This window comes from Echeneis naucrates, chromosome 17 (genome assembly GCF_900963305.1).
Source record: "Echeneis naucrates chromosome 17, fEcheNa1.1, whole genome shotgun sequence".
Lineage (NCBI taxonomy): Eukaryota > Metazoa > Chordata > Actinopteri > Carangiformes > Echeneidae > Echeneis > Echeneis naucrates.
Window position 1 is genome coordinate 7,721,432 of NC_042527.1, and position 18,837 is coordinate 7,740,268.

General features: G+C 40.7%; 1 protein-coding gene across 4 annotated transcripts; it reads left to right on the forward strand.

Annotated features, from left to right (window-relative positions):
* Positions 1-558: 558 nt before the first annotated feature.
* tbl1xr1b (TBL1X/Y related 1b) lies at positions 559-16,309 on the forward strand. 4 transcript variants are annotated; one of them, XM_029525217.1, is made up of 16 exons: positions 559-828; positions 2,913-2,979; positions 4,795-4,898; positions 5,051-5,196; positions 5,429-5,648; positions 6,732-6,864; positions 8,406-8,547; positions 8,811-8,874; positions 8,972-9,069; positions 10,209-10,269; positions 10,619-10,740; positions 10,981-11,055; positions 11,218-11,345; positions 12,396-12,561; positions 12,664-12,765; positions 14,810-16,309. In XM_029525217.1, the coding sequence occupies exons 3-16, from the start codon at positions 4,841-4,843 to the stop codon at positions 14,834-14,836; spliced, it is 1,542 nt and encodes a 513-aa protein (XP_029381077.1). In that variant the 5' UTR covers positions 559-828; positions 2,913-2,979; positions 4,795-4,840; the 3' UTR covers positions 14,837-16,309. The 4 variants fall into 4 exon arrangements, with proteins under 4 accessions (XP_029381077.1, XP_029381078.1, XP_029381076.1 ...); XM_029525218.1 differs by lacking the exon at positions 559-828 and adding an exon at positions 1,014-1,251; XM_029525216.1 differs by lacking the exon at positions 559-828 and adding an exon at positions 1,015-1,247.
* Positions 16,310-18,837: the final 2,528 nt, after the last annotated feature.

Consider the following 18,837-nt stretch of genomic DNA (forward strand, 5'->3'; position numbering starts at 1 on the left):
CAAAATCATCAAATATTTTAATGTTGTGGATGCTCTTTGGTCTTTGCGTTTGCAAAGATGAGCAAGAGGCATTTGGAAATGGATGTTTGAAGTGCAACTGTGATCCCATAAGGGACTATTATATTTGTAGCAGTGTAAAAAAAAAAAAACTGCAACATGGGATTTACTTAGCATGCAGCACACTTATTGCTGCTGTTTAATGGTCGTCAATTCTGGGTGTCGTGTCATCATCTCACATAGGAAAAAGCTGAGGTAATGTAGCCGCTTCAATGGGGCCAGTCACAGATCACAGTCAAACCAAACGCATTGATATTTATTCAAGGAAATCCTTGGTGTTTCACTATCTTAAAGCGTTAATTCTCTCGTCCTGCCAGATAACATCTGACAAATGCATTGTATTATGGTTTTATGCACACAGAGAAAATAATGTGTAAAACACAGATTGCACTGATGATGTAAGCTTGTTGTTGACTTTCCCAGTCTGAATGACTGAGCACAGGAAGGGGGGTGGGGTCATTAATCCACGGCTAGTGATGACCAGACAGGCGAAAAGGAGGTCTAGAGGGGGGATGGGAGAGGAAGCTCTTGTTGTGACTGGTGCTTGGCTGCGGTACAAACTTCTAGAGGCCTCGGCGTTTTGGTTTTTTTCTCCCCCTCCTTCTTCCCCACCTCATTGGTCACTCTCAGTGAGGAAATGTGGCTCCATTTTGCCGTGAAAACGTCAAAACGGACCGGGAGCTAATTTTTTTTTTAAAACCAACGTTTGGGGACAGTTTTCCACCTCCAGAAGCAAACCACCGCGGGCTGTCTGGCGCGTTTGGAAAATAGGTTAGTTGTCTGTGTGATGTTGTGTTTCTTGGTGGGAGGGTGAAAGAACGATGTTCATCAGCGTCCGTTATTCTTATATAAGTTACCCGCCCCGGGGTGTCGTGGTCGGAGGGGGATAGGGTGAGCACACCACCCGCCGCCGTCTCGGTTTAATCGTTATAGTGAGCTTCAGCGAGTGGAGATTTCTAAATAACAGTAGTTACGGCAGCTCATTTTTGCCTGCCGAGTCACCTCACTGTGTGGACCGTCTGAAGCCGTTGCTGCTCCTAACCGCCTGGTGTTAGCCTCAATGTTATAACCTACCGACAGCTCCTGCATGTGCGAAAACCGTCTGCATTCCCGGAGATTAAATAGATAACATGGTCTGAGTTGAACGCCAGAGTTGTGGAAGATATCGGCAATTGAAAGGTTATATCCAAGTAGGTACGATATTGTCGCAACGCTGTCATTAGCGTAGCATGCTAGTTAGCTAGTGCGCTAGCTTGTTAGCTGGCTGGGAGTGATAGCGGCGGGTAGACGATCCTACTGTACTCACCAGGAAGGCTATCTTCGAGAAGCTAATGTAATTAGAGTGTTGTATAACACATTTCAAATTTAAAGTGCAAATCTGCATAAGCCTAACTGTTATTTTGGGAGCTAGCTGCCGCTGACCTGCTTATAATGAACGAAATTTGCGACCGCATTGCCTAAGTGGCATGTGTAGTGAAGGTACGGCTACCTCAAAGGCAAAACTGATGTTAGCTCACGCGTTAGCCGGGGAGCTAACTTCACCTAGCTCGTTGCTTTGGCAGAGAAATTGATTCTGAGAGTGGAGATTGTTATATTTTCAGCTAAGTTAACGACGTGCATAAGAGCACGCAAGTACTACGTATTCACTTGGCGTTCGCTTAGAATAAGTTTCGACAAAGCCAGGTGTTCATCCTGTGCATCCACTTAGCGACCCATGACATGTGGGAAATAGTCTACCCACCACATTACAATTGTAAAAAATATGTAGATAGATAATGTATTTTATTCACAAGGAAATTATTATTGTTTTAACAGCGTTAAGACGGGTTCGGAGTATAGAAATAAACACATTAAAAGAAAGAACAAAAGCGTAGCCTCCCATAAATCACTATTGTAGACTTTTTTAGTATTACACTTCAGTACTAAGGAGTACTACAGTTAGTTGATACGGCGCTACAGGCACATTTTAGCCTACATACGGAGGTTGGGACATTTATTCAGACTATTCTGATTAATAAAATGCATTTTAAGTAATTTGGCGCAAAGTGCCACAAATCTGTCGGGTCGTCGCAAATAGCGTGTGGGTTAATGCACACACTGTAGTTTGTTCAGCCCATTCACTCACTTTGTGTGTGTGGGGGGGGCAGGTAGTGTGTTTCCGCTCGCAACTTGCCACGCTGTCTAGCTACCGGCAGATTAGCATGGTGGCATAAATTGCATGTGTTTAACTTGCACGAAAAAACTGTGAGTCGATTAGATCTATAGTCACATAGACGCTCGGCAATAAGAAAAACCGGGCAAAAAGTAAAAACATAATAAATATATAAATAAACATAACCACTGGCTGTTTTAGCATTTAGCTGCTGACCCACTTTCTCTCATTGTTAGTGGCACGCCCCTTTGCACATAAGACTTCTCCCTGGTTGCCTTTTCACCCACTCTCTGATATGGAGCTGCTGCTCCCAACTGCCCGGTCTAATTACAGTAATTTGTTTCAGCACCGATCAATGAACAAACTCTGAATGTTGTCTTAGGGCCTGTTTGGTTGTACTGCCTGCTACTACACATGCTGGAAGTGATATGGACAGGGATAGATTGTTAAATTACAGTACATGGAGAAGATGGTCAGAGGTGCATAAAGCGAGCCAAACAGACTAATAAGTAGGATTATTGGTTTAATTAAGTTAGTCATAATAAATTATTGATATTACCATGCATTGTGTGGTATTGCAGAATGCTGATGTTTGTCTTAATATTTTGTGTACAAGTAAATTACGCTGGGGAACCGATGAAATCCTAATCATGTCAACAAAATGAGATGTCCTTCCCTGACAAGTTCTCTCTTTTTCGCTCAGGGACCAAAAGTTCTTTCTGAGGACAACGGAGATATGATGTGTCTCTGAAGACGTCTTGCTCACATGGGTAATATACTATTATAGCATTTTTTTCATCATTGTTTTGTATTAATTTATGGCTGCAATACTTATTGACATCTGGAAGATCACATTGCTCATGCAGAGTGTCAGGGGTCCTATTGGGAAGTCAGTTTAACTTTATTTTTAAACAGTGGGACAACAATGTGCAAGAGTTACACAGGACCAAGTTCCAGTATTGCATATGGTGCAAAATAGCATAAAAAAAAGTGTAATTTGACTATACAATACCAGAAATGGTAGTTTTTTTACTGTATTTGTTCATTAATGAAAAGTTGTAAAGGGACACAAGTGTCATGAAAATCCTGTGTGCCTTATTTAAACAAAGAGGTCTGGTTCTGGCCTCAGACCTGTGATGAAAGGTTGTTACCCTTTCTTGCTCCGGGCTTCCTGCTTGCCTCTCTGCCACTTACTGATTTAAACAAAGGCATAAAGAAAGACCAATAATAATAACAGTGAGCTGCATCAATCAATGCATTTATCAATGCATCATTGACACACCTTGTGGTGTTAAACTATGAGGACAAATGCAGACAAAAAAGTAATAATCACTGACAAGACAACCCAGTTTCTGGAAAATAGAACTTAAAATTACAGGGTGCAATGGCCTATTTAATGTTCTCCTAGCTGGACAATATGCTAATGGCTTCTGAGGTTGTGGGAGAAAGAAACAGCTGGATCCAGCTGACAATCAGTCTGGATGTTCATAAAACATTAAAATATTGGACATAATGTCTGGTAGATGAATTTATAACTGGGCTCTGGCCTTATTCACTACTTGTGTGTCACTTGGACCTTAAAAACACTTTTCTAGCACATTTTGAAAGCTTGTGTCAGATAGGTATACTTATTAGGCAGCTTGACCATACTGGGCTCTTCAAGAAAAATTTGGAAATAACATTGTGCCCTCCCCCACTGTATACATAAAGTATGTCTTGTTTTCACCCTCAGTTTGTTCTTTAAGAATTTGTGGTTGTACTAAGTCATTCGTTGAAGTGGTGGCACTACATTGTGAGAAACACTAGCAATCAGGACGTGTAACCACCTTGCTGAATTCTCGTACTAAAGTCAAGGCCTTTGGTTCAGTTGGTCTTGGTTCTCTGCCTCTAGGTTGCAGCAGCAGACATGTTGACTTTTTCAGCAGGCTAGCTTAATGGAAACAGAAGAGGTTCTGTCCCTTGTCCAGACCCCTTGTTTATTTCCACAGACTCGTTTAAACAGTGCGGGTTCTGCATGAATAAATATGGAGGCCAGAACAAGAACTTCAATCTGTTATTGCAGAGGTTTATAGCCCATCAATTCCAGACGTTTTGATCCAGAATACCCAGCCTGTCTTGCAACAACTGGTAATTATTTCCAGTTGTAGGTTAATGGATGGAAACTAGTACCCTGCCTAAAGCCAGGAGGTTTCACCCGCCACCAAATGTAGAATGGAACAAGACATCATTGTTAATCGAATGGCAGATCATGGTTTGCCTATTTCCTTGTTCTAAAATTGCAAGATTCAGAGTAAGCAAGGTGATGTTTGTTTGTTTTTTTAACCTTCTTCATCTTCTCAGTTTTCATTACATGTGCCAGTTAGTATCTAGCTTGTAGTGTAAAACCACCGTGTGTGTGTGTGTGTGTGTGTGTGTGTGTGCGTGTGCGCGCGCGCGCGTGCGTGTGCATGCATCCAAGTGAGCTCAGTGCCACCACGTCATCTTGCTTGCTATATGTCTCTTGGAGAGATAAAATGAAGATCAACTCAAATGTCTGTCTCAACTCATTTCTCTTATGTGTCATACCCTGTGGTTTGCTTTAACAGGCTCCTATCCTGTGCTGACCCAATGGTTTAATCACCAGGACTAAAAATGAGCATAAGCAGTGATGAGGTCAATTTCCTAGTTTACAGATATTTGCAAGAGTCAGGTAAGCGTGAATAGTCTGCCATTGATTGATTAGTTTTTATACATCGGTTTCAATACCTCAAATTATTTCTGACATTTGACATCATTTCTCTTAAACTCTTGCTGTTGAACATTGACTATATTCCTCTTTCCAAATAATTGGACGACTTCTAGGCTTCTCCCATTCAGCATTCACCTTTGGCATAGAGAGTCACATCAGCCAGTCCAACATCAATGGAGCCCTGGTGCCCCCTGCTGCCCTCATCTCCATCATCCAGAAGGGCCTGCAGTATGTTGAGGCTGAAGTCAGCATCAATGAGGTCAGGGGGCAACTTTACACCATCATCTGTCAGTTATATAAATTAACAAAGAAAAAGTTCACTCAGTTTTATGTTTTGACCCCAGTGTTCCTGTTGCTATAGAATTTGTATTCATTATTATTATTATTATTATTATTATTATTAGGTGATGTACAATAATCCACGATTAACAATGACTGTTTGTCTACTTAAGGGAGGTGCGGTTATATAAAGTTGCCTGTTTTCTGATTAGGATGGGACCTTATTTGACGGGCGGCCCATTGAGTCGCTGTCTCTGATTGATGCCGTCATGCCAGATGTTGTCCAGACTAGGCAGCAGGCCTACAGGGACAAGATGGCCCAGCAGCAGCAGGCAGTGGCAGGCAGTGGAAGTGGCACAGGACCCCAAGGAAGCACAAAGAACGGAGAGGGCACTGCCAATGGGGAGGAGAATGGATCCCATGCCTTAGCCAGTAAGCTTGTTCATAGAAGTCCAGTCTTCAAATCAGCTCTTTGAAAAATAGCCACTATTTTGAGTTTGGCTCACATAAAATGGTCAGCCACACTGCAGGAAAGCTAAAAAGATCTTATTCTGTATGTTTTTCTTGGGGCAAAAAGCTTTGTAAGATAAAAACGTAAACATGATACTATGCAAGCTGTTTGGGATTCACCGTTTTATCTGGCTCACTGTGTATTTTTGTCTGTATTTGCTTGAACATCTGACATAGACAGTACAAAAGCAACAATGTTTGAGAAAACCTAAGTTGAAAGTTGGCATGTGTATTGGCAGTAATGATATGAGTACATTCATACATACATAAGTAAACATGACACTACTACTAAGGCCACAAAAACTCTGCAAGACACTTTTTAAACCTAACCTGTTCAATAACTACTACTTTGATTTATTCCATATGATGATACTTGGTGTAAGAGGAAGTTACTTGAAGGATTCTTAGCATGCAATATACAATTTTCTTGGTTACTGTTGAAGGAAATATGAATTTACAACATGCCAGGTCCCAGAATGCTGCTGAGAGGTAGATTTAGGTTCTCACACACTAAAGATTAGTCCACAGTAGCTTATTCAATTACAGTGCCTGACATAGACTTGAGTAAAGAGTATTTTACATTCAGTGCCCACCATTTGGACAAATTATGTTTGGTACAAACACGCTTGGCTTTTCAACAACAGCACAGCCTGCCCATTAAATTACAATGCTGTCAGCTGTTCAGGCTGTTCATTCAGTAGAGTGATGTCTTCTTGACACATCTCAAGAAACGCTGGTGTCGGCATTCTGTTTGTATTAGCTCTCAAGTGTCCGGAATCATACATAATGATGATTAAGTTAGTAACAACCAGGATTCTTCCTATAGCTGATGGGCCTCAGTAAGAGAGGTGAGTAGAACCTGATGGTTATCTTGCTGAGCTTTGGAAATCCCGTGTGTAGATGGGAAATATTTAAAGAATGAAGAGAGTAGATTGTGCTTGTTCTTAATGTAAAACCAGTCAAGTCAGTTAAAAGGTTGTTTGTGCCTCTTACTCTTTTCTGTAGATCATCACTCAGAGATGATGGAGGTGGATAGGGAGGTGGAGATCCCCCAGAGTAAAGCCATGGTCCTCAGGGGCCATGAGTCTGAAGTTTTTATCTGCGCCTGGAACCCAGTGAACGACCTCCTCGCCTCTGGGTCAGTATCAGCACATCATCCCTTTTATCCACGTGCTTTTCACTGCTCATTCAAGGAAAAGCTCTTGTTCGAAGAATAACCTAGTTAAATTGTCATTCTCACTCATCGCATGAAAGACATTAGTTTATTTTGTTATATTAATGACAGTAATATCAGTATAGTATGCCGCTTATTTTTCAGCGAATTAATTTTGAAAACATAACCTTTGTAAATCAGCAAAATAATTAACTGATATCATTAAGGGAAAACATTAGTTTTCTCACTTCTTTAGTCATTGATTTTCCAGTCTTAGTCTCCCTCTCATAATGCAGTCATGCAGAAGAATCTCTGGCAGTGTAGCTAAGCATATTTATAAGTATTCTCAAAAAGCTACAAGAGTCACTGATTTTCCAAGAAGACTGAATGAGTAAATGCCTGCTTCTTGTAATGAACAACAAAAGCAAACACATTAATTACAACTAAAAGCAGCAACCATGATGATGATGGCATTTTAATGGGTTTTCATCTAAATCTATGGCTTTGACACACAAGTCCTGTCTTGTGTGAATAAACCTGACCTGACGATTTCCTGTGTGTACGTCTTCACCTGTTCTTCCTAATGTGTTTGACACTGCTCCCTGTGAAATCCCCCAAAATGTACATGTGATTGACAAAGCTGCGCCGGCCTGTCTGATCACAATTTTTCTGCACTAAAGATAATGAAATTCCTGAACACCCATCCATGTATAGGGTTTGTCCATCTGTAAAATGGCCAAGATCCTGAGTCATAACAAAAATGTCCTACATCACACAGCAACAGATTGTCTGGTCACTGGGGAGAAGGAAGCAAAACAAACTAAACAAAGTATTATAGTTTGAAGACATTCAATATGTGTTCACTATATTTCTGCTCTTTGTTGTGAGCATGCATCAAAATTTAAGGAAGGAGTTTTCATTCATTCATTCATCTTCAACCTGTTATCCATTTCCTGGTCACGTGGGGTGCTGGAGCCAATCCCAGCTGACATTGACCAAGGGCGGTGTACACCCTGGACAGGTCACCAGTACATCGCAGAGAAAACGTACAGAGACAGACAGAAATGAACAACTCCTCACATGCAGACCTACAGGAAATTTAGAGTCACCAGTTAACCTAAACACGCATGTCACTGGACGGGGGTGGGGACCGCAGTACCCAAAGGAAATCTATGTAAGCACAGGGAGAACATGTAAACTCCATACAGAGAGCCGAACCCGTCACCTTCTTATTGTGGGGCAACAGCGCTAACCATTATGCCGCCGTGCTGCCCGTGAAAGAGTTTTGTGCTTGTAAAATTTCTTTTTCCTTTTTCCCCAACAGATGATGTGAAAAGGTTTAATAGGGTTTTTTAAAGATTTCGGATTTGATACTGGGTTCAGGTTCGATAAAATGCCTTAAAACCCCAACCCTACTCGAGTGATGATGGTCAGTTATATACAATTTTCCTTACTGATTTTAAAAGTCACAGCCAAGTTATGTTCTTTAATTGTACGTTGTCTGTGTTTGTGTGTATGTTTGGTAGGTCTGGCGACTCAACAGCAAGGATCTGGAACCTGAGTGAGAACAGCACAGGCGGATCCACCCAGCTGGTTCTGAGGCACTGCATACGGGAAGGTGGCCAGGACGTACCCAGCAACAAAGACGTCACCTCACTAGACTGGAATGTGAGTGTGTGTCTGTGTGTAGTTGAGCAGTATCGTTGTGTCTCTCTGAGTGGTTTTTAGTGATCTAATCTAGTGCTGTGTGTGCATGCCTGTGGCCACTACCTCTGCTACAGGCATTCCTTCCAGCCAGATCTATGAGGGAGAGTCACATCCGGGGGGGGGGGGGGGGGCATTTATGCTTCTCAGTCGCAAACAATTTCTTCCAAATAGTATGAAACATAGCACAATCTGCAACTTAAAAAGGTAATTTCTTTCTCTTTCAGAGTGAGGGAACATTGCTAGCAACAGGCTCATATGATGGCTTTGCTCGAATATGGACAAAAGATGGTAAGATTTTGAACATGTAATACATGAATGGTTGGTAAATGCTTTTCTTGTCTGTCTAAGATGCAATATTTATTTATTTTTTTTTTTTGGTTGTCAGGTAACTTGGCCAGTACTTTGGGTCAGCATAAAGGTCCTATATTTGCACTCAAATGGAATAAAAAAGGAAACTTCATCCTCAGTGCTGGAGTAGACAAGGTAAAGGATATGAAGTTGGTTAAATGCCTTCTGAGTTTGTGAACCCTGCAGCTTTTCCAAAAATGCCACATTTCTTGAAGTATTCTTGTCAATGTTATTCTTCTGGGGCCCACATAAATGTTATCACCACCTTAAGCCCAATTCAGACAGGTTGGTTGTAATTTAATTCGTCCTGGCAGCATTTTATCCTGAAATTACAGGTTATAGACGTGACAGACATGGACATTTCGTTGTCTCCTCAAAGAGATGCAATCTGACAGGATGCTGATATGTGCAGTCAAAAACTGAAAATCATCACTGATGATGATGATGATACACATCAGCATAATCTGAACGTACTGTAATTTCATCACAAATGAACACCCATAAACCAAAAAAGGAGCCTGTAGAATTTGAAAGGGAAAATTAACTCAATTCATTTCACAGACCAGAACTGGTAAGGCCAAAATCTTCTTGGGAGAACTAAATTCTCTATGAATGGATGTTCCCTATTGCAATAATTTGGTGGAAGAGTTTAAATGTGCAATGGTGTTTTTTTTTTTTTTTTTTTTTTTGCATACGCTTAAAAACACATGATCACTGTTAATATTGTATAGTTTGAAAAAAAATTTCCTAGGGCGTCAAAAGGTGTATCATGGGACAACTAACAGGACATTTTGCGCTGTATCTGTTGCACATATACAGTTGTCAATTTAAAGTTTTTAGGCTGTTGGTCATACACACCAGGAATTTAAAGAAATCACTTTGAACTCTGATCAAGATTTGTAGACTAAACTGATTAAGAAAATGGTCAATAGTAATCCAAAATATAAATAGCACCCTTAGTTATGATGAATTACAGTCATGAAATGGTGTGTAAACCATGCACAGGCCTGTGCAGATATCACGTCCTGTCTTTATGTTAGAATGTCAGCATCTGCTCACATTTGATAAATGGGAAGGACTGACAGGTGGGCCAGACCACAGCAAACAGTTTGACATTGTTCAACATTACCATCTAGTGGACTGAAGTGTAATAACAGACAGTGTCTCAGCACTAATGTGAATATCAGTGTACTGTTGTCTTGCCATAAATAGTGAGACGCCGAGTTTTGTGTCATAAATGCATATAAATAATGAACATCTCCTCCTTAACACAGACCACAATTATTTGGGATGCGCACACAGGAGAGGCAAAACAACAATTTCCCTTCCACTCTGGTGAGTGACAGGAGTCAGCCGGATCATCCCATATGCAGGAGCTTGTTTTGAGACAGATGTGACCTTTTATTTAATTGTCAGACCACAATGATAAATTCTTTGTTTTCTGCCTTTATATTTTTCTTTGATTAAATTTAGCTTAACTTCTACACCAGCTGTTCTGTATAACTGTAATGAAAATGAGTGTGCAAATGCCATAAACTGTTAAAAATACAACTTGGGCTGAGAGTTAATAGTTAAAGCAGACAATCTATCTATATGAGAATCTATATTACGACCGTTATACAATACTCATGTACTGCCTGAGTATCTTACTGTCACCCTAAAATATGTGTCTGCCTCCCAACAGCACCTGCTCTGGATGTGGACTGGCAGAGCAACAACACATTTGCCTCCTGTAGCACAGACATGTGCATCCATGTGTGTAAGCTGGGTCAGGACAGACCTGTCAAAACCTTCCAGGGACACACGGTAAGACATCCGTCTCTCTCCAGAAATGAGGCGGATAACCAGCCACAAAGCAATTACACAAGTGCTGTATTACATGAAGGGTCCCATGGTATCACTGCTGTGACAATCACTGAATGTAATGATATATTATTAGTCAGGTTGCATTCACATACTGTATGTCCATGTCAGTGTTTACACTAAATGCATTTTTTCACTATTTTTTCGCTGCCTTTGTTCCAACCCCCATTTTGCTCACTTTAGAATGAGGTGAACGCCATCAAGTGGGATCCTACTGGCAGCTTGTTGGCCTCCTGCTCGGACGACATGACACTCAAGGTCAGTCTACACAACAAATATAAATATTTTGAATGTCACCAGGTAGACATGCAAAGATTTTCAATAAGACCCTTTTTAAAAAGGTTATGTTCTTATCTGATTTTATGGCTTTTTTCTTTTCTTTTTTTTTTTTAACTGTCATGTCTTTCCTTTATGGCATAGATCTGGAGTATGAAACAGGACTCATGTGTACATGACCTACAGGCGCATAGTAAAGAAATCTACACTATTAAGTGGAGCCCCACAGGCCCTGGGACGAACAACCCTAGTGCCAACCTCATGTTAGCCAGGTAACAAAGCATCACCCGTGGTTTTGCATTACATACACACAAACTAAAAAACAGTTTGTAAAAAATAAAATTAATAAAAGCAGGTATAATTTTCACAATTGAACAGACATCAGATTATTGACAGTTGTAAAATTTAGATGGGAGTAGTGTGTGTTTGTGCGAGTGTCAGCAATATCAGCGCTGACTGATCATGAATGTATTCAGAGATTCTAATTTTTTTTTGTTCAATGGTGCATAAAGTGTGAGGAAATTTTAAAACATTGAAAACAAAAGTTTTGTCGTCAAATCAGATTTTGATTGCAGCCTCATTCCTTGATGTAACAAAATACCTGACATCGATCTCAGAATTACAACCCAAGATGTGAATGCGATTAGGTTTGAACTTAGCTGAATACAGATGTCTGAAGAGAATTCTGATGAAATCATGAGGTCAAACAGGCTACAGTGTCATTGCACCTAATATGCCAAGCACAAACGCTTGAAAGTTTGGTTACATTTCACAAGAAAGGATGACAACAGACCTGTTTGTTTTCCTTTTTCCCAAATGAGGATCGATAAGATTAATGAGCAGAATCGAAAATAGAATCAGAATTGTAAAAATCTTCTAAATTCCCATCCATACTCTCTATCCTTACACTGACCAGAGGTTGCGCTAGACTTTTTCATTGTCCGTGATTTTGAAGGACAGGTTAAAAATAATCCGTCGTCATAATTTTTATCTGTCATTTTAATTTTTGTTTTTTAATTATAATAAAGACATAGTCAATAGCATTTAATTTTCATTCATTCCTTTTTAATACTAATTCAATTAGAACAAACTAAATGATGAATGAAAAAAAAATAAAGGTATGAGAGAAAACATTCATCATGACACATTTCCCCGCAGTGACATTGGTGGCCACTAAAAAAACAGACTGTGGCCATATGCGTAAATGAACAACGCAGTTTTAAAAAATTAAATACTTGGAATTAAAATATGAACAAACTTCGCAAGAAATCATCTGAATTTAACTCAGTTCACCTGCCTCCTCTGTCTTTCCCTCTCCCCAGTGCGTCATTTGACTCAACGGTGCGTCTGTGGGACGTTGAGCGTGGAGTGTGTATCCACACACTGACCCGCCATCAGGAGCCTGTCTACAGCGTAGCCTTCAGCCCTGATGGCAGACACCTCGCCAGCGGTTCTTTTGATAAATGTGTTCACATCTGGAACACTCAGGTATGGAATAACCACATATACACTTAGAAATATTGTTTTAAAGCTACACAAATATTCTCAAGTTGCTTGTTATTCTTAATGTGCGTGTACATGTTTCCTCAGACGGGGGCTTTAGTCCACAGCTACCGGGGGACAGGAGGGATCTTTGAGGTGTGTTGGAATGCCACAGGGGACAAAGTAGGAGCCAGTGCGTCAGATGGATCGGTGAGTTACACTCTGGCCTTAGCATTCATCTCTCACACCAGCTAATAGACCTGGGAGCAGCATAGGTCAACTGTCAGTGTTTGACCTTGATAAGGTAACACCATAAAATGGGGTGATGGTGTTTAGTCAGAATCAGGGTCAACACTGAGATGAAACTGGGGCCCGGTCTCTGGGTCTGGTCTGGTGTACTCTCTGGTGAGGTCCCGTCTAGGACCTGGAGGAGGCCGCCGTCATTCTGTCTTGCAAATCAGACTCGAGTAGATCACGAGGACCCTTTGCACACCTATAGATTGAAGCAGGAATCATTATGAATCAAATCGTTTTGAATCGAATCGTGACATAGTAAAAGATTCCCACGCCACCCCTATTACTCACTAACACAATGTGGTTCTGTTAATTCTGTAAATCCTTTCAAACAAATAATCTCATACAATGTAAAGATGTCAACCCTCACACGGTGGAAAATAAAGCTCACAAATAAATCTCTTTCTCTGTGGAATCAAAACAGGAACAAACAAAAAAGCACACATGAATGAGGAATATGAATGAATACAATGATCAGGGTATACTTCTTGCTCTTTATTCTTTATTATATTCAACAGAGGCGGCTTAGCTTCCCATCTTATTTTTGTCCAAAAAGAACAAATTGAAAGCTCGCTGAATTTTTGGTTTGCAACACATTTGTCTTTATGGCCTATTTCTGCTTATCTTAAATGTTACTGCTGTGTGACTTCCTTATTTCCAAACGTACCAGCCAGGGCAAGCATGATACATGCATGTTTCAGCGTGCCAAATGCAAGCGTGACTTTGTATGAACACATTAATTTACATGCTAACTTTGACATGTAAATTATGAACTCACACGCATACACCAGTATGGACAGTCGGTCAGTGAGTAAGCCCAGAGCCCTCAAAACATACAGTGTTACAGTGTTCTTGAAGAGGTGATAGTGGCAACATTGTCAGACATCTTCGAACAATCTTTCTTACCGAGACATCGCTATCTTGGGGTCTCAGCTTGAGGTCTCACAGGTCCGTGGCCATCTCTTTGTTTGTTTGTTGTTGTTGCACGTGTGCGACCATCATCAGCCCTCCCTGGAAGCTAGTTTCTTTATTGAGCGGAATGACCTTTGTGTGGCAGGGAGAGCAGTGCTCAGTGAATACAGGGGGGAACAAAGGACATAGAAGGTGTAGACGGATGGAGAGGGGAAGGGAAGCAGGTGGTGCTGGGGGGAACTTGGGGAGTGAAGGATGCTCATTCTGGATTAAGAGTCCAGTGGGTTTTTGTGTAGATCTCTGGAGAGATGGGAGTCCAGGTAGATGAAGGTGTCCGCAAAAGAGGAGCCGAGTCAAAGATGAGCTACATAGTGATGGAATGAACGAACAGCTCAGCCCATTCATCAATTCTTCATTATGTGCACGTTCATGTGGGCATTCCCTAAAAATGAGTGAGACTATCACCAGGGCTCAGAGCCAGGTCAAAGGTCAAAGGAAACCTGCAAGCAAGAGAGGAAGGGGTGGGCCACCACAGACCTAGCACCACAACACGCCAGGAAGCAGACTCCAGCCATGAGGATGCAGAAGACCCCGGGCACCCGACCAAGCTGACTGCTGTAAGGCCCCCAGGTCGCCAAACACAAGCGCCACCCCAACACAGAGGACCAGGCCCCCCAAGACTCTGCTTCTTCAATTCCCATCGAGGAGGCATTGTCCTGCACCGTGATCCTGTGACCCTGGAAATGGTGTGGTGCATTAAGATTGGAGGAAAGGAGAGGAGGCTGGAGGGCGAGGAGGGGAACTCAGAGGACTGCAGCACACCTCTGTCCTGCAGCCTGCACTGACGGAGTGCCCCCTGAACCTGCAACAACACCTGGGCAAAACTTTTTACATACTAAGTTACTGATGAGAAATTAAACTTCTAAACTCTAAATGAAAATGAAATTAAATGAAACTCTATTCTGTCTGTGTGCGCAGGTGAAGTTTCGACCGCTGTCATCTTACAGGAACACATTCATTTGTCTAACTGATAGTTCCTCTTTCCTAGGTTTGTGTATTAGATCTGAGGAAATGACGTCGATCTGCAGGAGCCATGGACCGACTACGAATGTGTACATAGCCAAAATGACTGACTGTCCCTGCCTGTCCACCACACTGCTGTAGTCCCCTCAGATGCCATGGCCTGCCGTTACAGCCAAACAGAGCCCTACCCTGATGTTTTCTCATGTAAACACAAGGACCACACTTTCACTACATACAGATTTTATGCACACGTGTCTGACAGGTCTGTATGGACACTGCAGGTTGTGTACTCAGTGTAACCTTGCTGGACCATCGCACACAAACCAAAACACCAAGATCCTTCTTGTTTTCTTGTTTTTATCCTTTGTACCAGATTTCTAAAGATTTTCGTTCTCAGTTGGTGTGTGCATATTGCATATGTCAGAATTTGGTGTCCTGTGGACATTGTTGTTTTGAATTTGGATTTTATTGATCTCTGTAGGTTTTATATTGGGACATGTGGGTTGGGAGAGAAGGGAGCGTGGGCTGAGAGCCATTTCCTTCATTGCTTTTCTGCCAATTTAAGGTTCAAAAATGCAAGTGTATAGTGCAGATGACGTGGTTAATTTTGTCAAATGTTTTTATCCAGTAGATTTGTTCCTCTTTTTTTTTTGGTAATTTTTAACAAAGTCTAATCTAAGGGTGAACTGTCCTTTTGTTTTTGCAACTTTTATCCTCAAATGGTTTTCAGGTTTTCACAATTTGTCAGGTTAATGTAGAGCTCTAAAGAATTCAAAAACCTCTAGGCTAAGAGACGATCTGTGTTTTGCTGAAACATGTTGTCAGTCTCATGTTCTAACAGTGTGCTGGGCAAGATGGCACTTAATGTGCTGTCAGCTTCAGGTTCCTGTCAATGAGACTCGGCATGTCCACGACCTGCATCCTGGAGCTTAGCAGTAGATGGCTGTGCAATTGTGTTTAGGGATTAGGGAGGCTTCCTGGCATCAATGCAGCTTCTGGCATCTATAAGGGGAGGGAGGGAGAAAGAGAGAGAGAGAGAGATTGGAAAACAAGCCCATCACAGCTTAAATCCAACTTTTGTAAACTATTAATAGTCATAATTGTGTTTCCAATGCTGAATGATAATCAGACTGGTATAATTGTGTCCTGACACCTGCTGGGTCATACACCATCACTCTCTCTGCAAACACAGGGTCTTAGATCACGTCATGATGAACACCTTAAACACACATTCACATCATCAGACTGTCATGTTGAGCAAACTCTCATTTTATAAGGTGCAGCTTTAGTATCCAAAACACACTACAGTTCTCTCTTTAGGTTGCCATTGTCAGGTGGGTTAATGCCCAACATTAACACACACGCACACACTCTGGAGACAGGCTGTGTTCTGGCCTATGCATGGATAGATGGTGCTTTTGTTTGTAGTGTTCAGATTTGCTGTTTTTGAGGCAAGTCTGTGCTAGTTGTTTAACAGCTCACTTAACATATGTAACATGGTATCTGCATATATATATATATATATATATATATATATATATATATATATATATATATATATATATGCTTTTACAGTGCATTCTTTGTATGCTGCTTGTGTACTAAAGGTGGATTTCAAAGTTTTTGAAGATGCTTGAATTCCAGCATGTGATGTTTCTGTGCATCACCAGGGCTTGTGACCAAGGGGAAAGGTTATTTTATAAAATACCATTAAACAGTCATAGTGAAACAAAGAAGAGCAGCCCTTTGAGGGGTGTCTGTCTCTGCACTTAAGGTTAAAATGGAGATACAGGAGCCGTGTTTATTCACAACATCATAGACGCACTTGATGTTTAAAATGCTCTTAAAGATGAATCAGAATTGATGCAGAGTGTCCAGTGTCCCAGTGAGGAAACTAGGGGGAATAGAGTCATGTCTGACTCCTGGAGTTAAGAAAAGCCAAGCCAGCTTCATCTCGTAGCCATGACTGACATCTAACAGCTTGTTACACACACTCACACACATACGCACACACACACCGTCAGACGTTTCAGAGATTTTGTTCAGAATGTTACTGGTTTGAAGAAAATTTTGTACTGAATTTAAAGACTATTTTGAAGTTTGCTTTATTGCAGTCAGCAGCGATTGATCTGTACCACAAAGACACTATTTCAAATGATGTCTATGACAGTGGAATGGTATTTTATAATGGTTTGTTTTTAGATGATAAGCTTTTTACACTGCATTCAAGTGTGTTTGCTAGTTTTTGTTCCTATCAAAAGTACTAATGTTGATTCTATCTTTGCTATGTTGGAGAGCCCTTGGAGGTTTTGTACTCTCAAAACTTTTGTAATTCAGATTTATTTGTAGCTATACTCAAAAAGAACAAAAACATAAAATTTGGATTTAATTCTTGATGTATTATAACAAAGAACATGTAAATACCAATTTGCAAATTTTTTTGTGTTGTCTTTGCCCTCACCTACGTTGTACTCTCTTTCTCTCTCACTCACATGGTTGCTGGTCTGCAGCATCCTGATCTGACTGTTGTAATATCACTCAGATCTCAAAGTCTAGAATAAAATCTATTTTGATAATAACATTGTGTTTGCTCATAATTTCCACACGGTTTATCTGATACAAGCTGTGAAATGTCACACATACACACACACACACACACAGAGACCAACAATGAGGACAAACCTATCTGACCCTGGTCTCCAATCTGTGTGGGTTTGTGGTTTTTTGTTTTTTTTTTTTTTGTGACATGTTGGAAATAGATCAACTTTAATACTATCAAGCAGGTTCCTAAACAAAGTAAGGGATTTGGATAAGTGGATAAATATTAAATTTAAAGAAATGTCTCCAGACAGTTGTTCATAAATCTCTTTATATATATATATATATATTTTTTTTTTAATTATTTTTTTTTTTTTTTCTAAAATCAGTTTAGTCCTGCTCCCAAATATTAAATAAATTCCTACAAACATTAAATCAGAGATGCCTGGGTGGTTTTGATGGTTTTAATTTTCACCTGGCCTTATTTAATCAGCCAGTCACATCAGGGCAGAACAGCTGCAGATGGTGAGCTTTGGTTCAAAGACCAGAATGAAGAAAATGGAGATTTCAGTGACCAATGCCAGAGAAATTGCACTAGTGTCTTAACCCTTATAATTTTCAGAGTAGTCAGACTGGTTGCAGATGGACGCTATGATAACTCAGTTCCATCACTTCCTAATGCCTTTGCATGTAGGTGTACTGATTCCCAACATTAACACACACACACACACTCTGGATATTTATATATATATATATATATATATATATATATATATATATATATATATATATATATATATGTGTGTGTGTGCTCTCTCCGTAGATTCTTTGTATGCCACTTGTGTACTAAAGGGGGATTTCAACATTTTGGAAGATGCTTGAACTATAGCGTGTGACATTTCTGTGCTGTTGTGTCTCGGTCTGACTTGCAGTTTGGCAATGCGTCACTTTGGTTTTAATCACTTCCTCTTGCCTTTGGATGTGGCTATACTGCCTCACAAAATGGCTGCCTTACGAAATGGAACACAGTTGCTGAGGTCTGCAATAGAGAGACAAAGTCAATCACTCACAGAAGCGCAAACAAATATAACAGTTGATCTGACTTATTTTCTCCTTTGTGATGAAGACAGTTGTTTAGCCCGGAGTGTGCGTGTAGGCCCACACATTCAAATCAACCTTCAGTGATGGATAAAGTAACCTGAAGCTGAACGTAATCCTGATTTTTACACTCGCCCTGAAAGAAATCCCACAATGCATTGGTCATGTGCTCTGTAGGACCTTGTACATGTTTGAACTCATGACACTTTTTTTTCCCCCAGTCAGGTCATTGACACCGTCCATCCATCTACAGGCTGCGACACTTTCAGGTGGAACTAAAAAAGGAGTGACTATTAAATAGGACAAGAACTCTAAAAACATTTCCTGGTGCAAACTAATTAACTCAGTCAATTAATGGTGGGGGCATCTTAAGCTGCTGTTCAAATAACAACATAAGTGGTTTTCAGTCAGTTTTCA

Bases quoted from the DNA above. Each gene is read 5' to 3' on its own strand.
- tbl1xr1b (XM_029525217.1), top strand. From the start codon at position 4,841: ATGAGCATAAGCAGTGATGAGGTCAATTTCCTAGTTTACAGATATTTG. The intron at 9,070-10,208 runs GTAAAGGATATG...TCCTTAACACAG, and splicing joins TCAGTGCTGGAGTAGACAAG to ACCACAATTATTTGGGATGC. The intron at 12,766-14,809 runs GTGAGTTACACT...CCTCTTTCCTAG, and splicing joins CCAGTGCGTCAGATGGATCG to GTTTGTGTATTAGATCTGAG.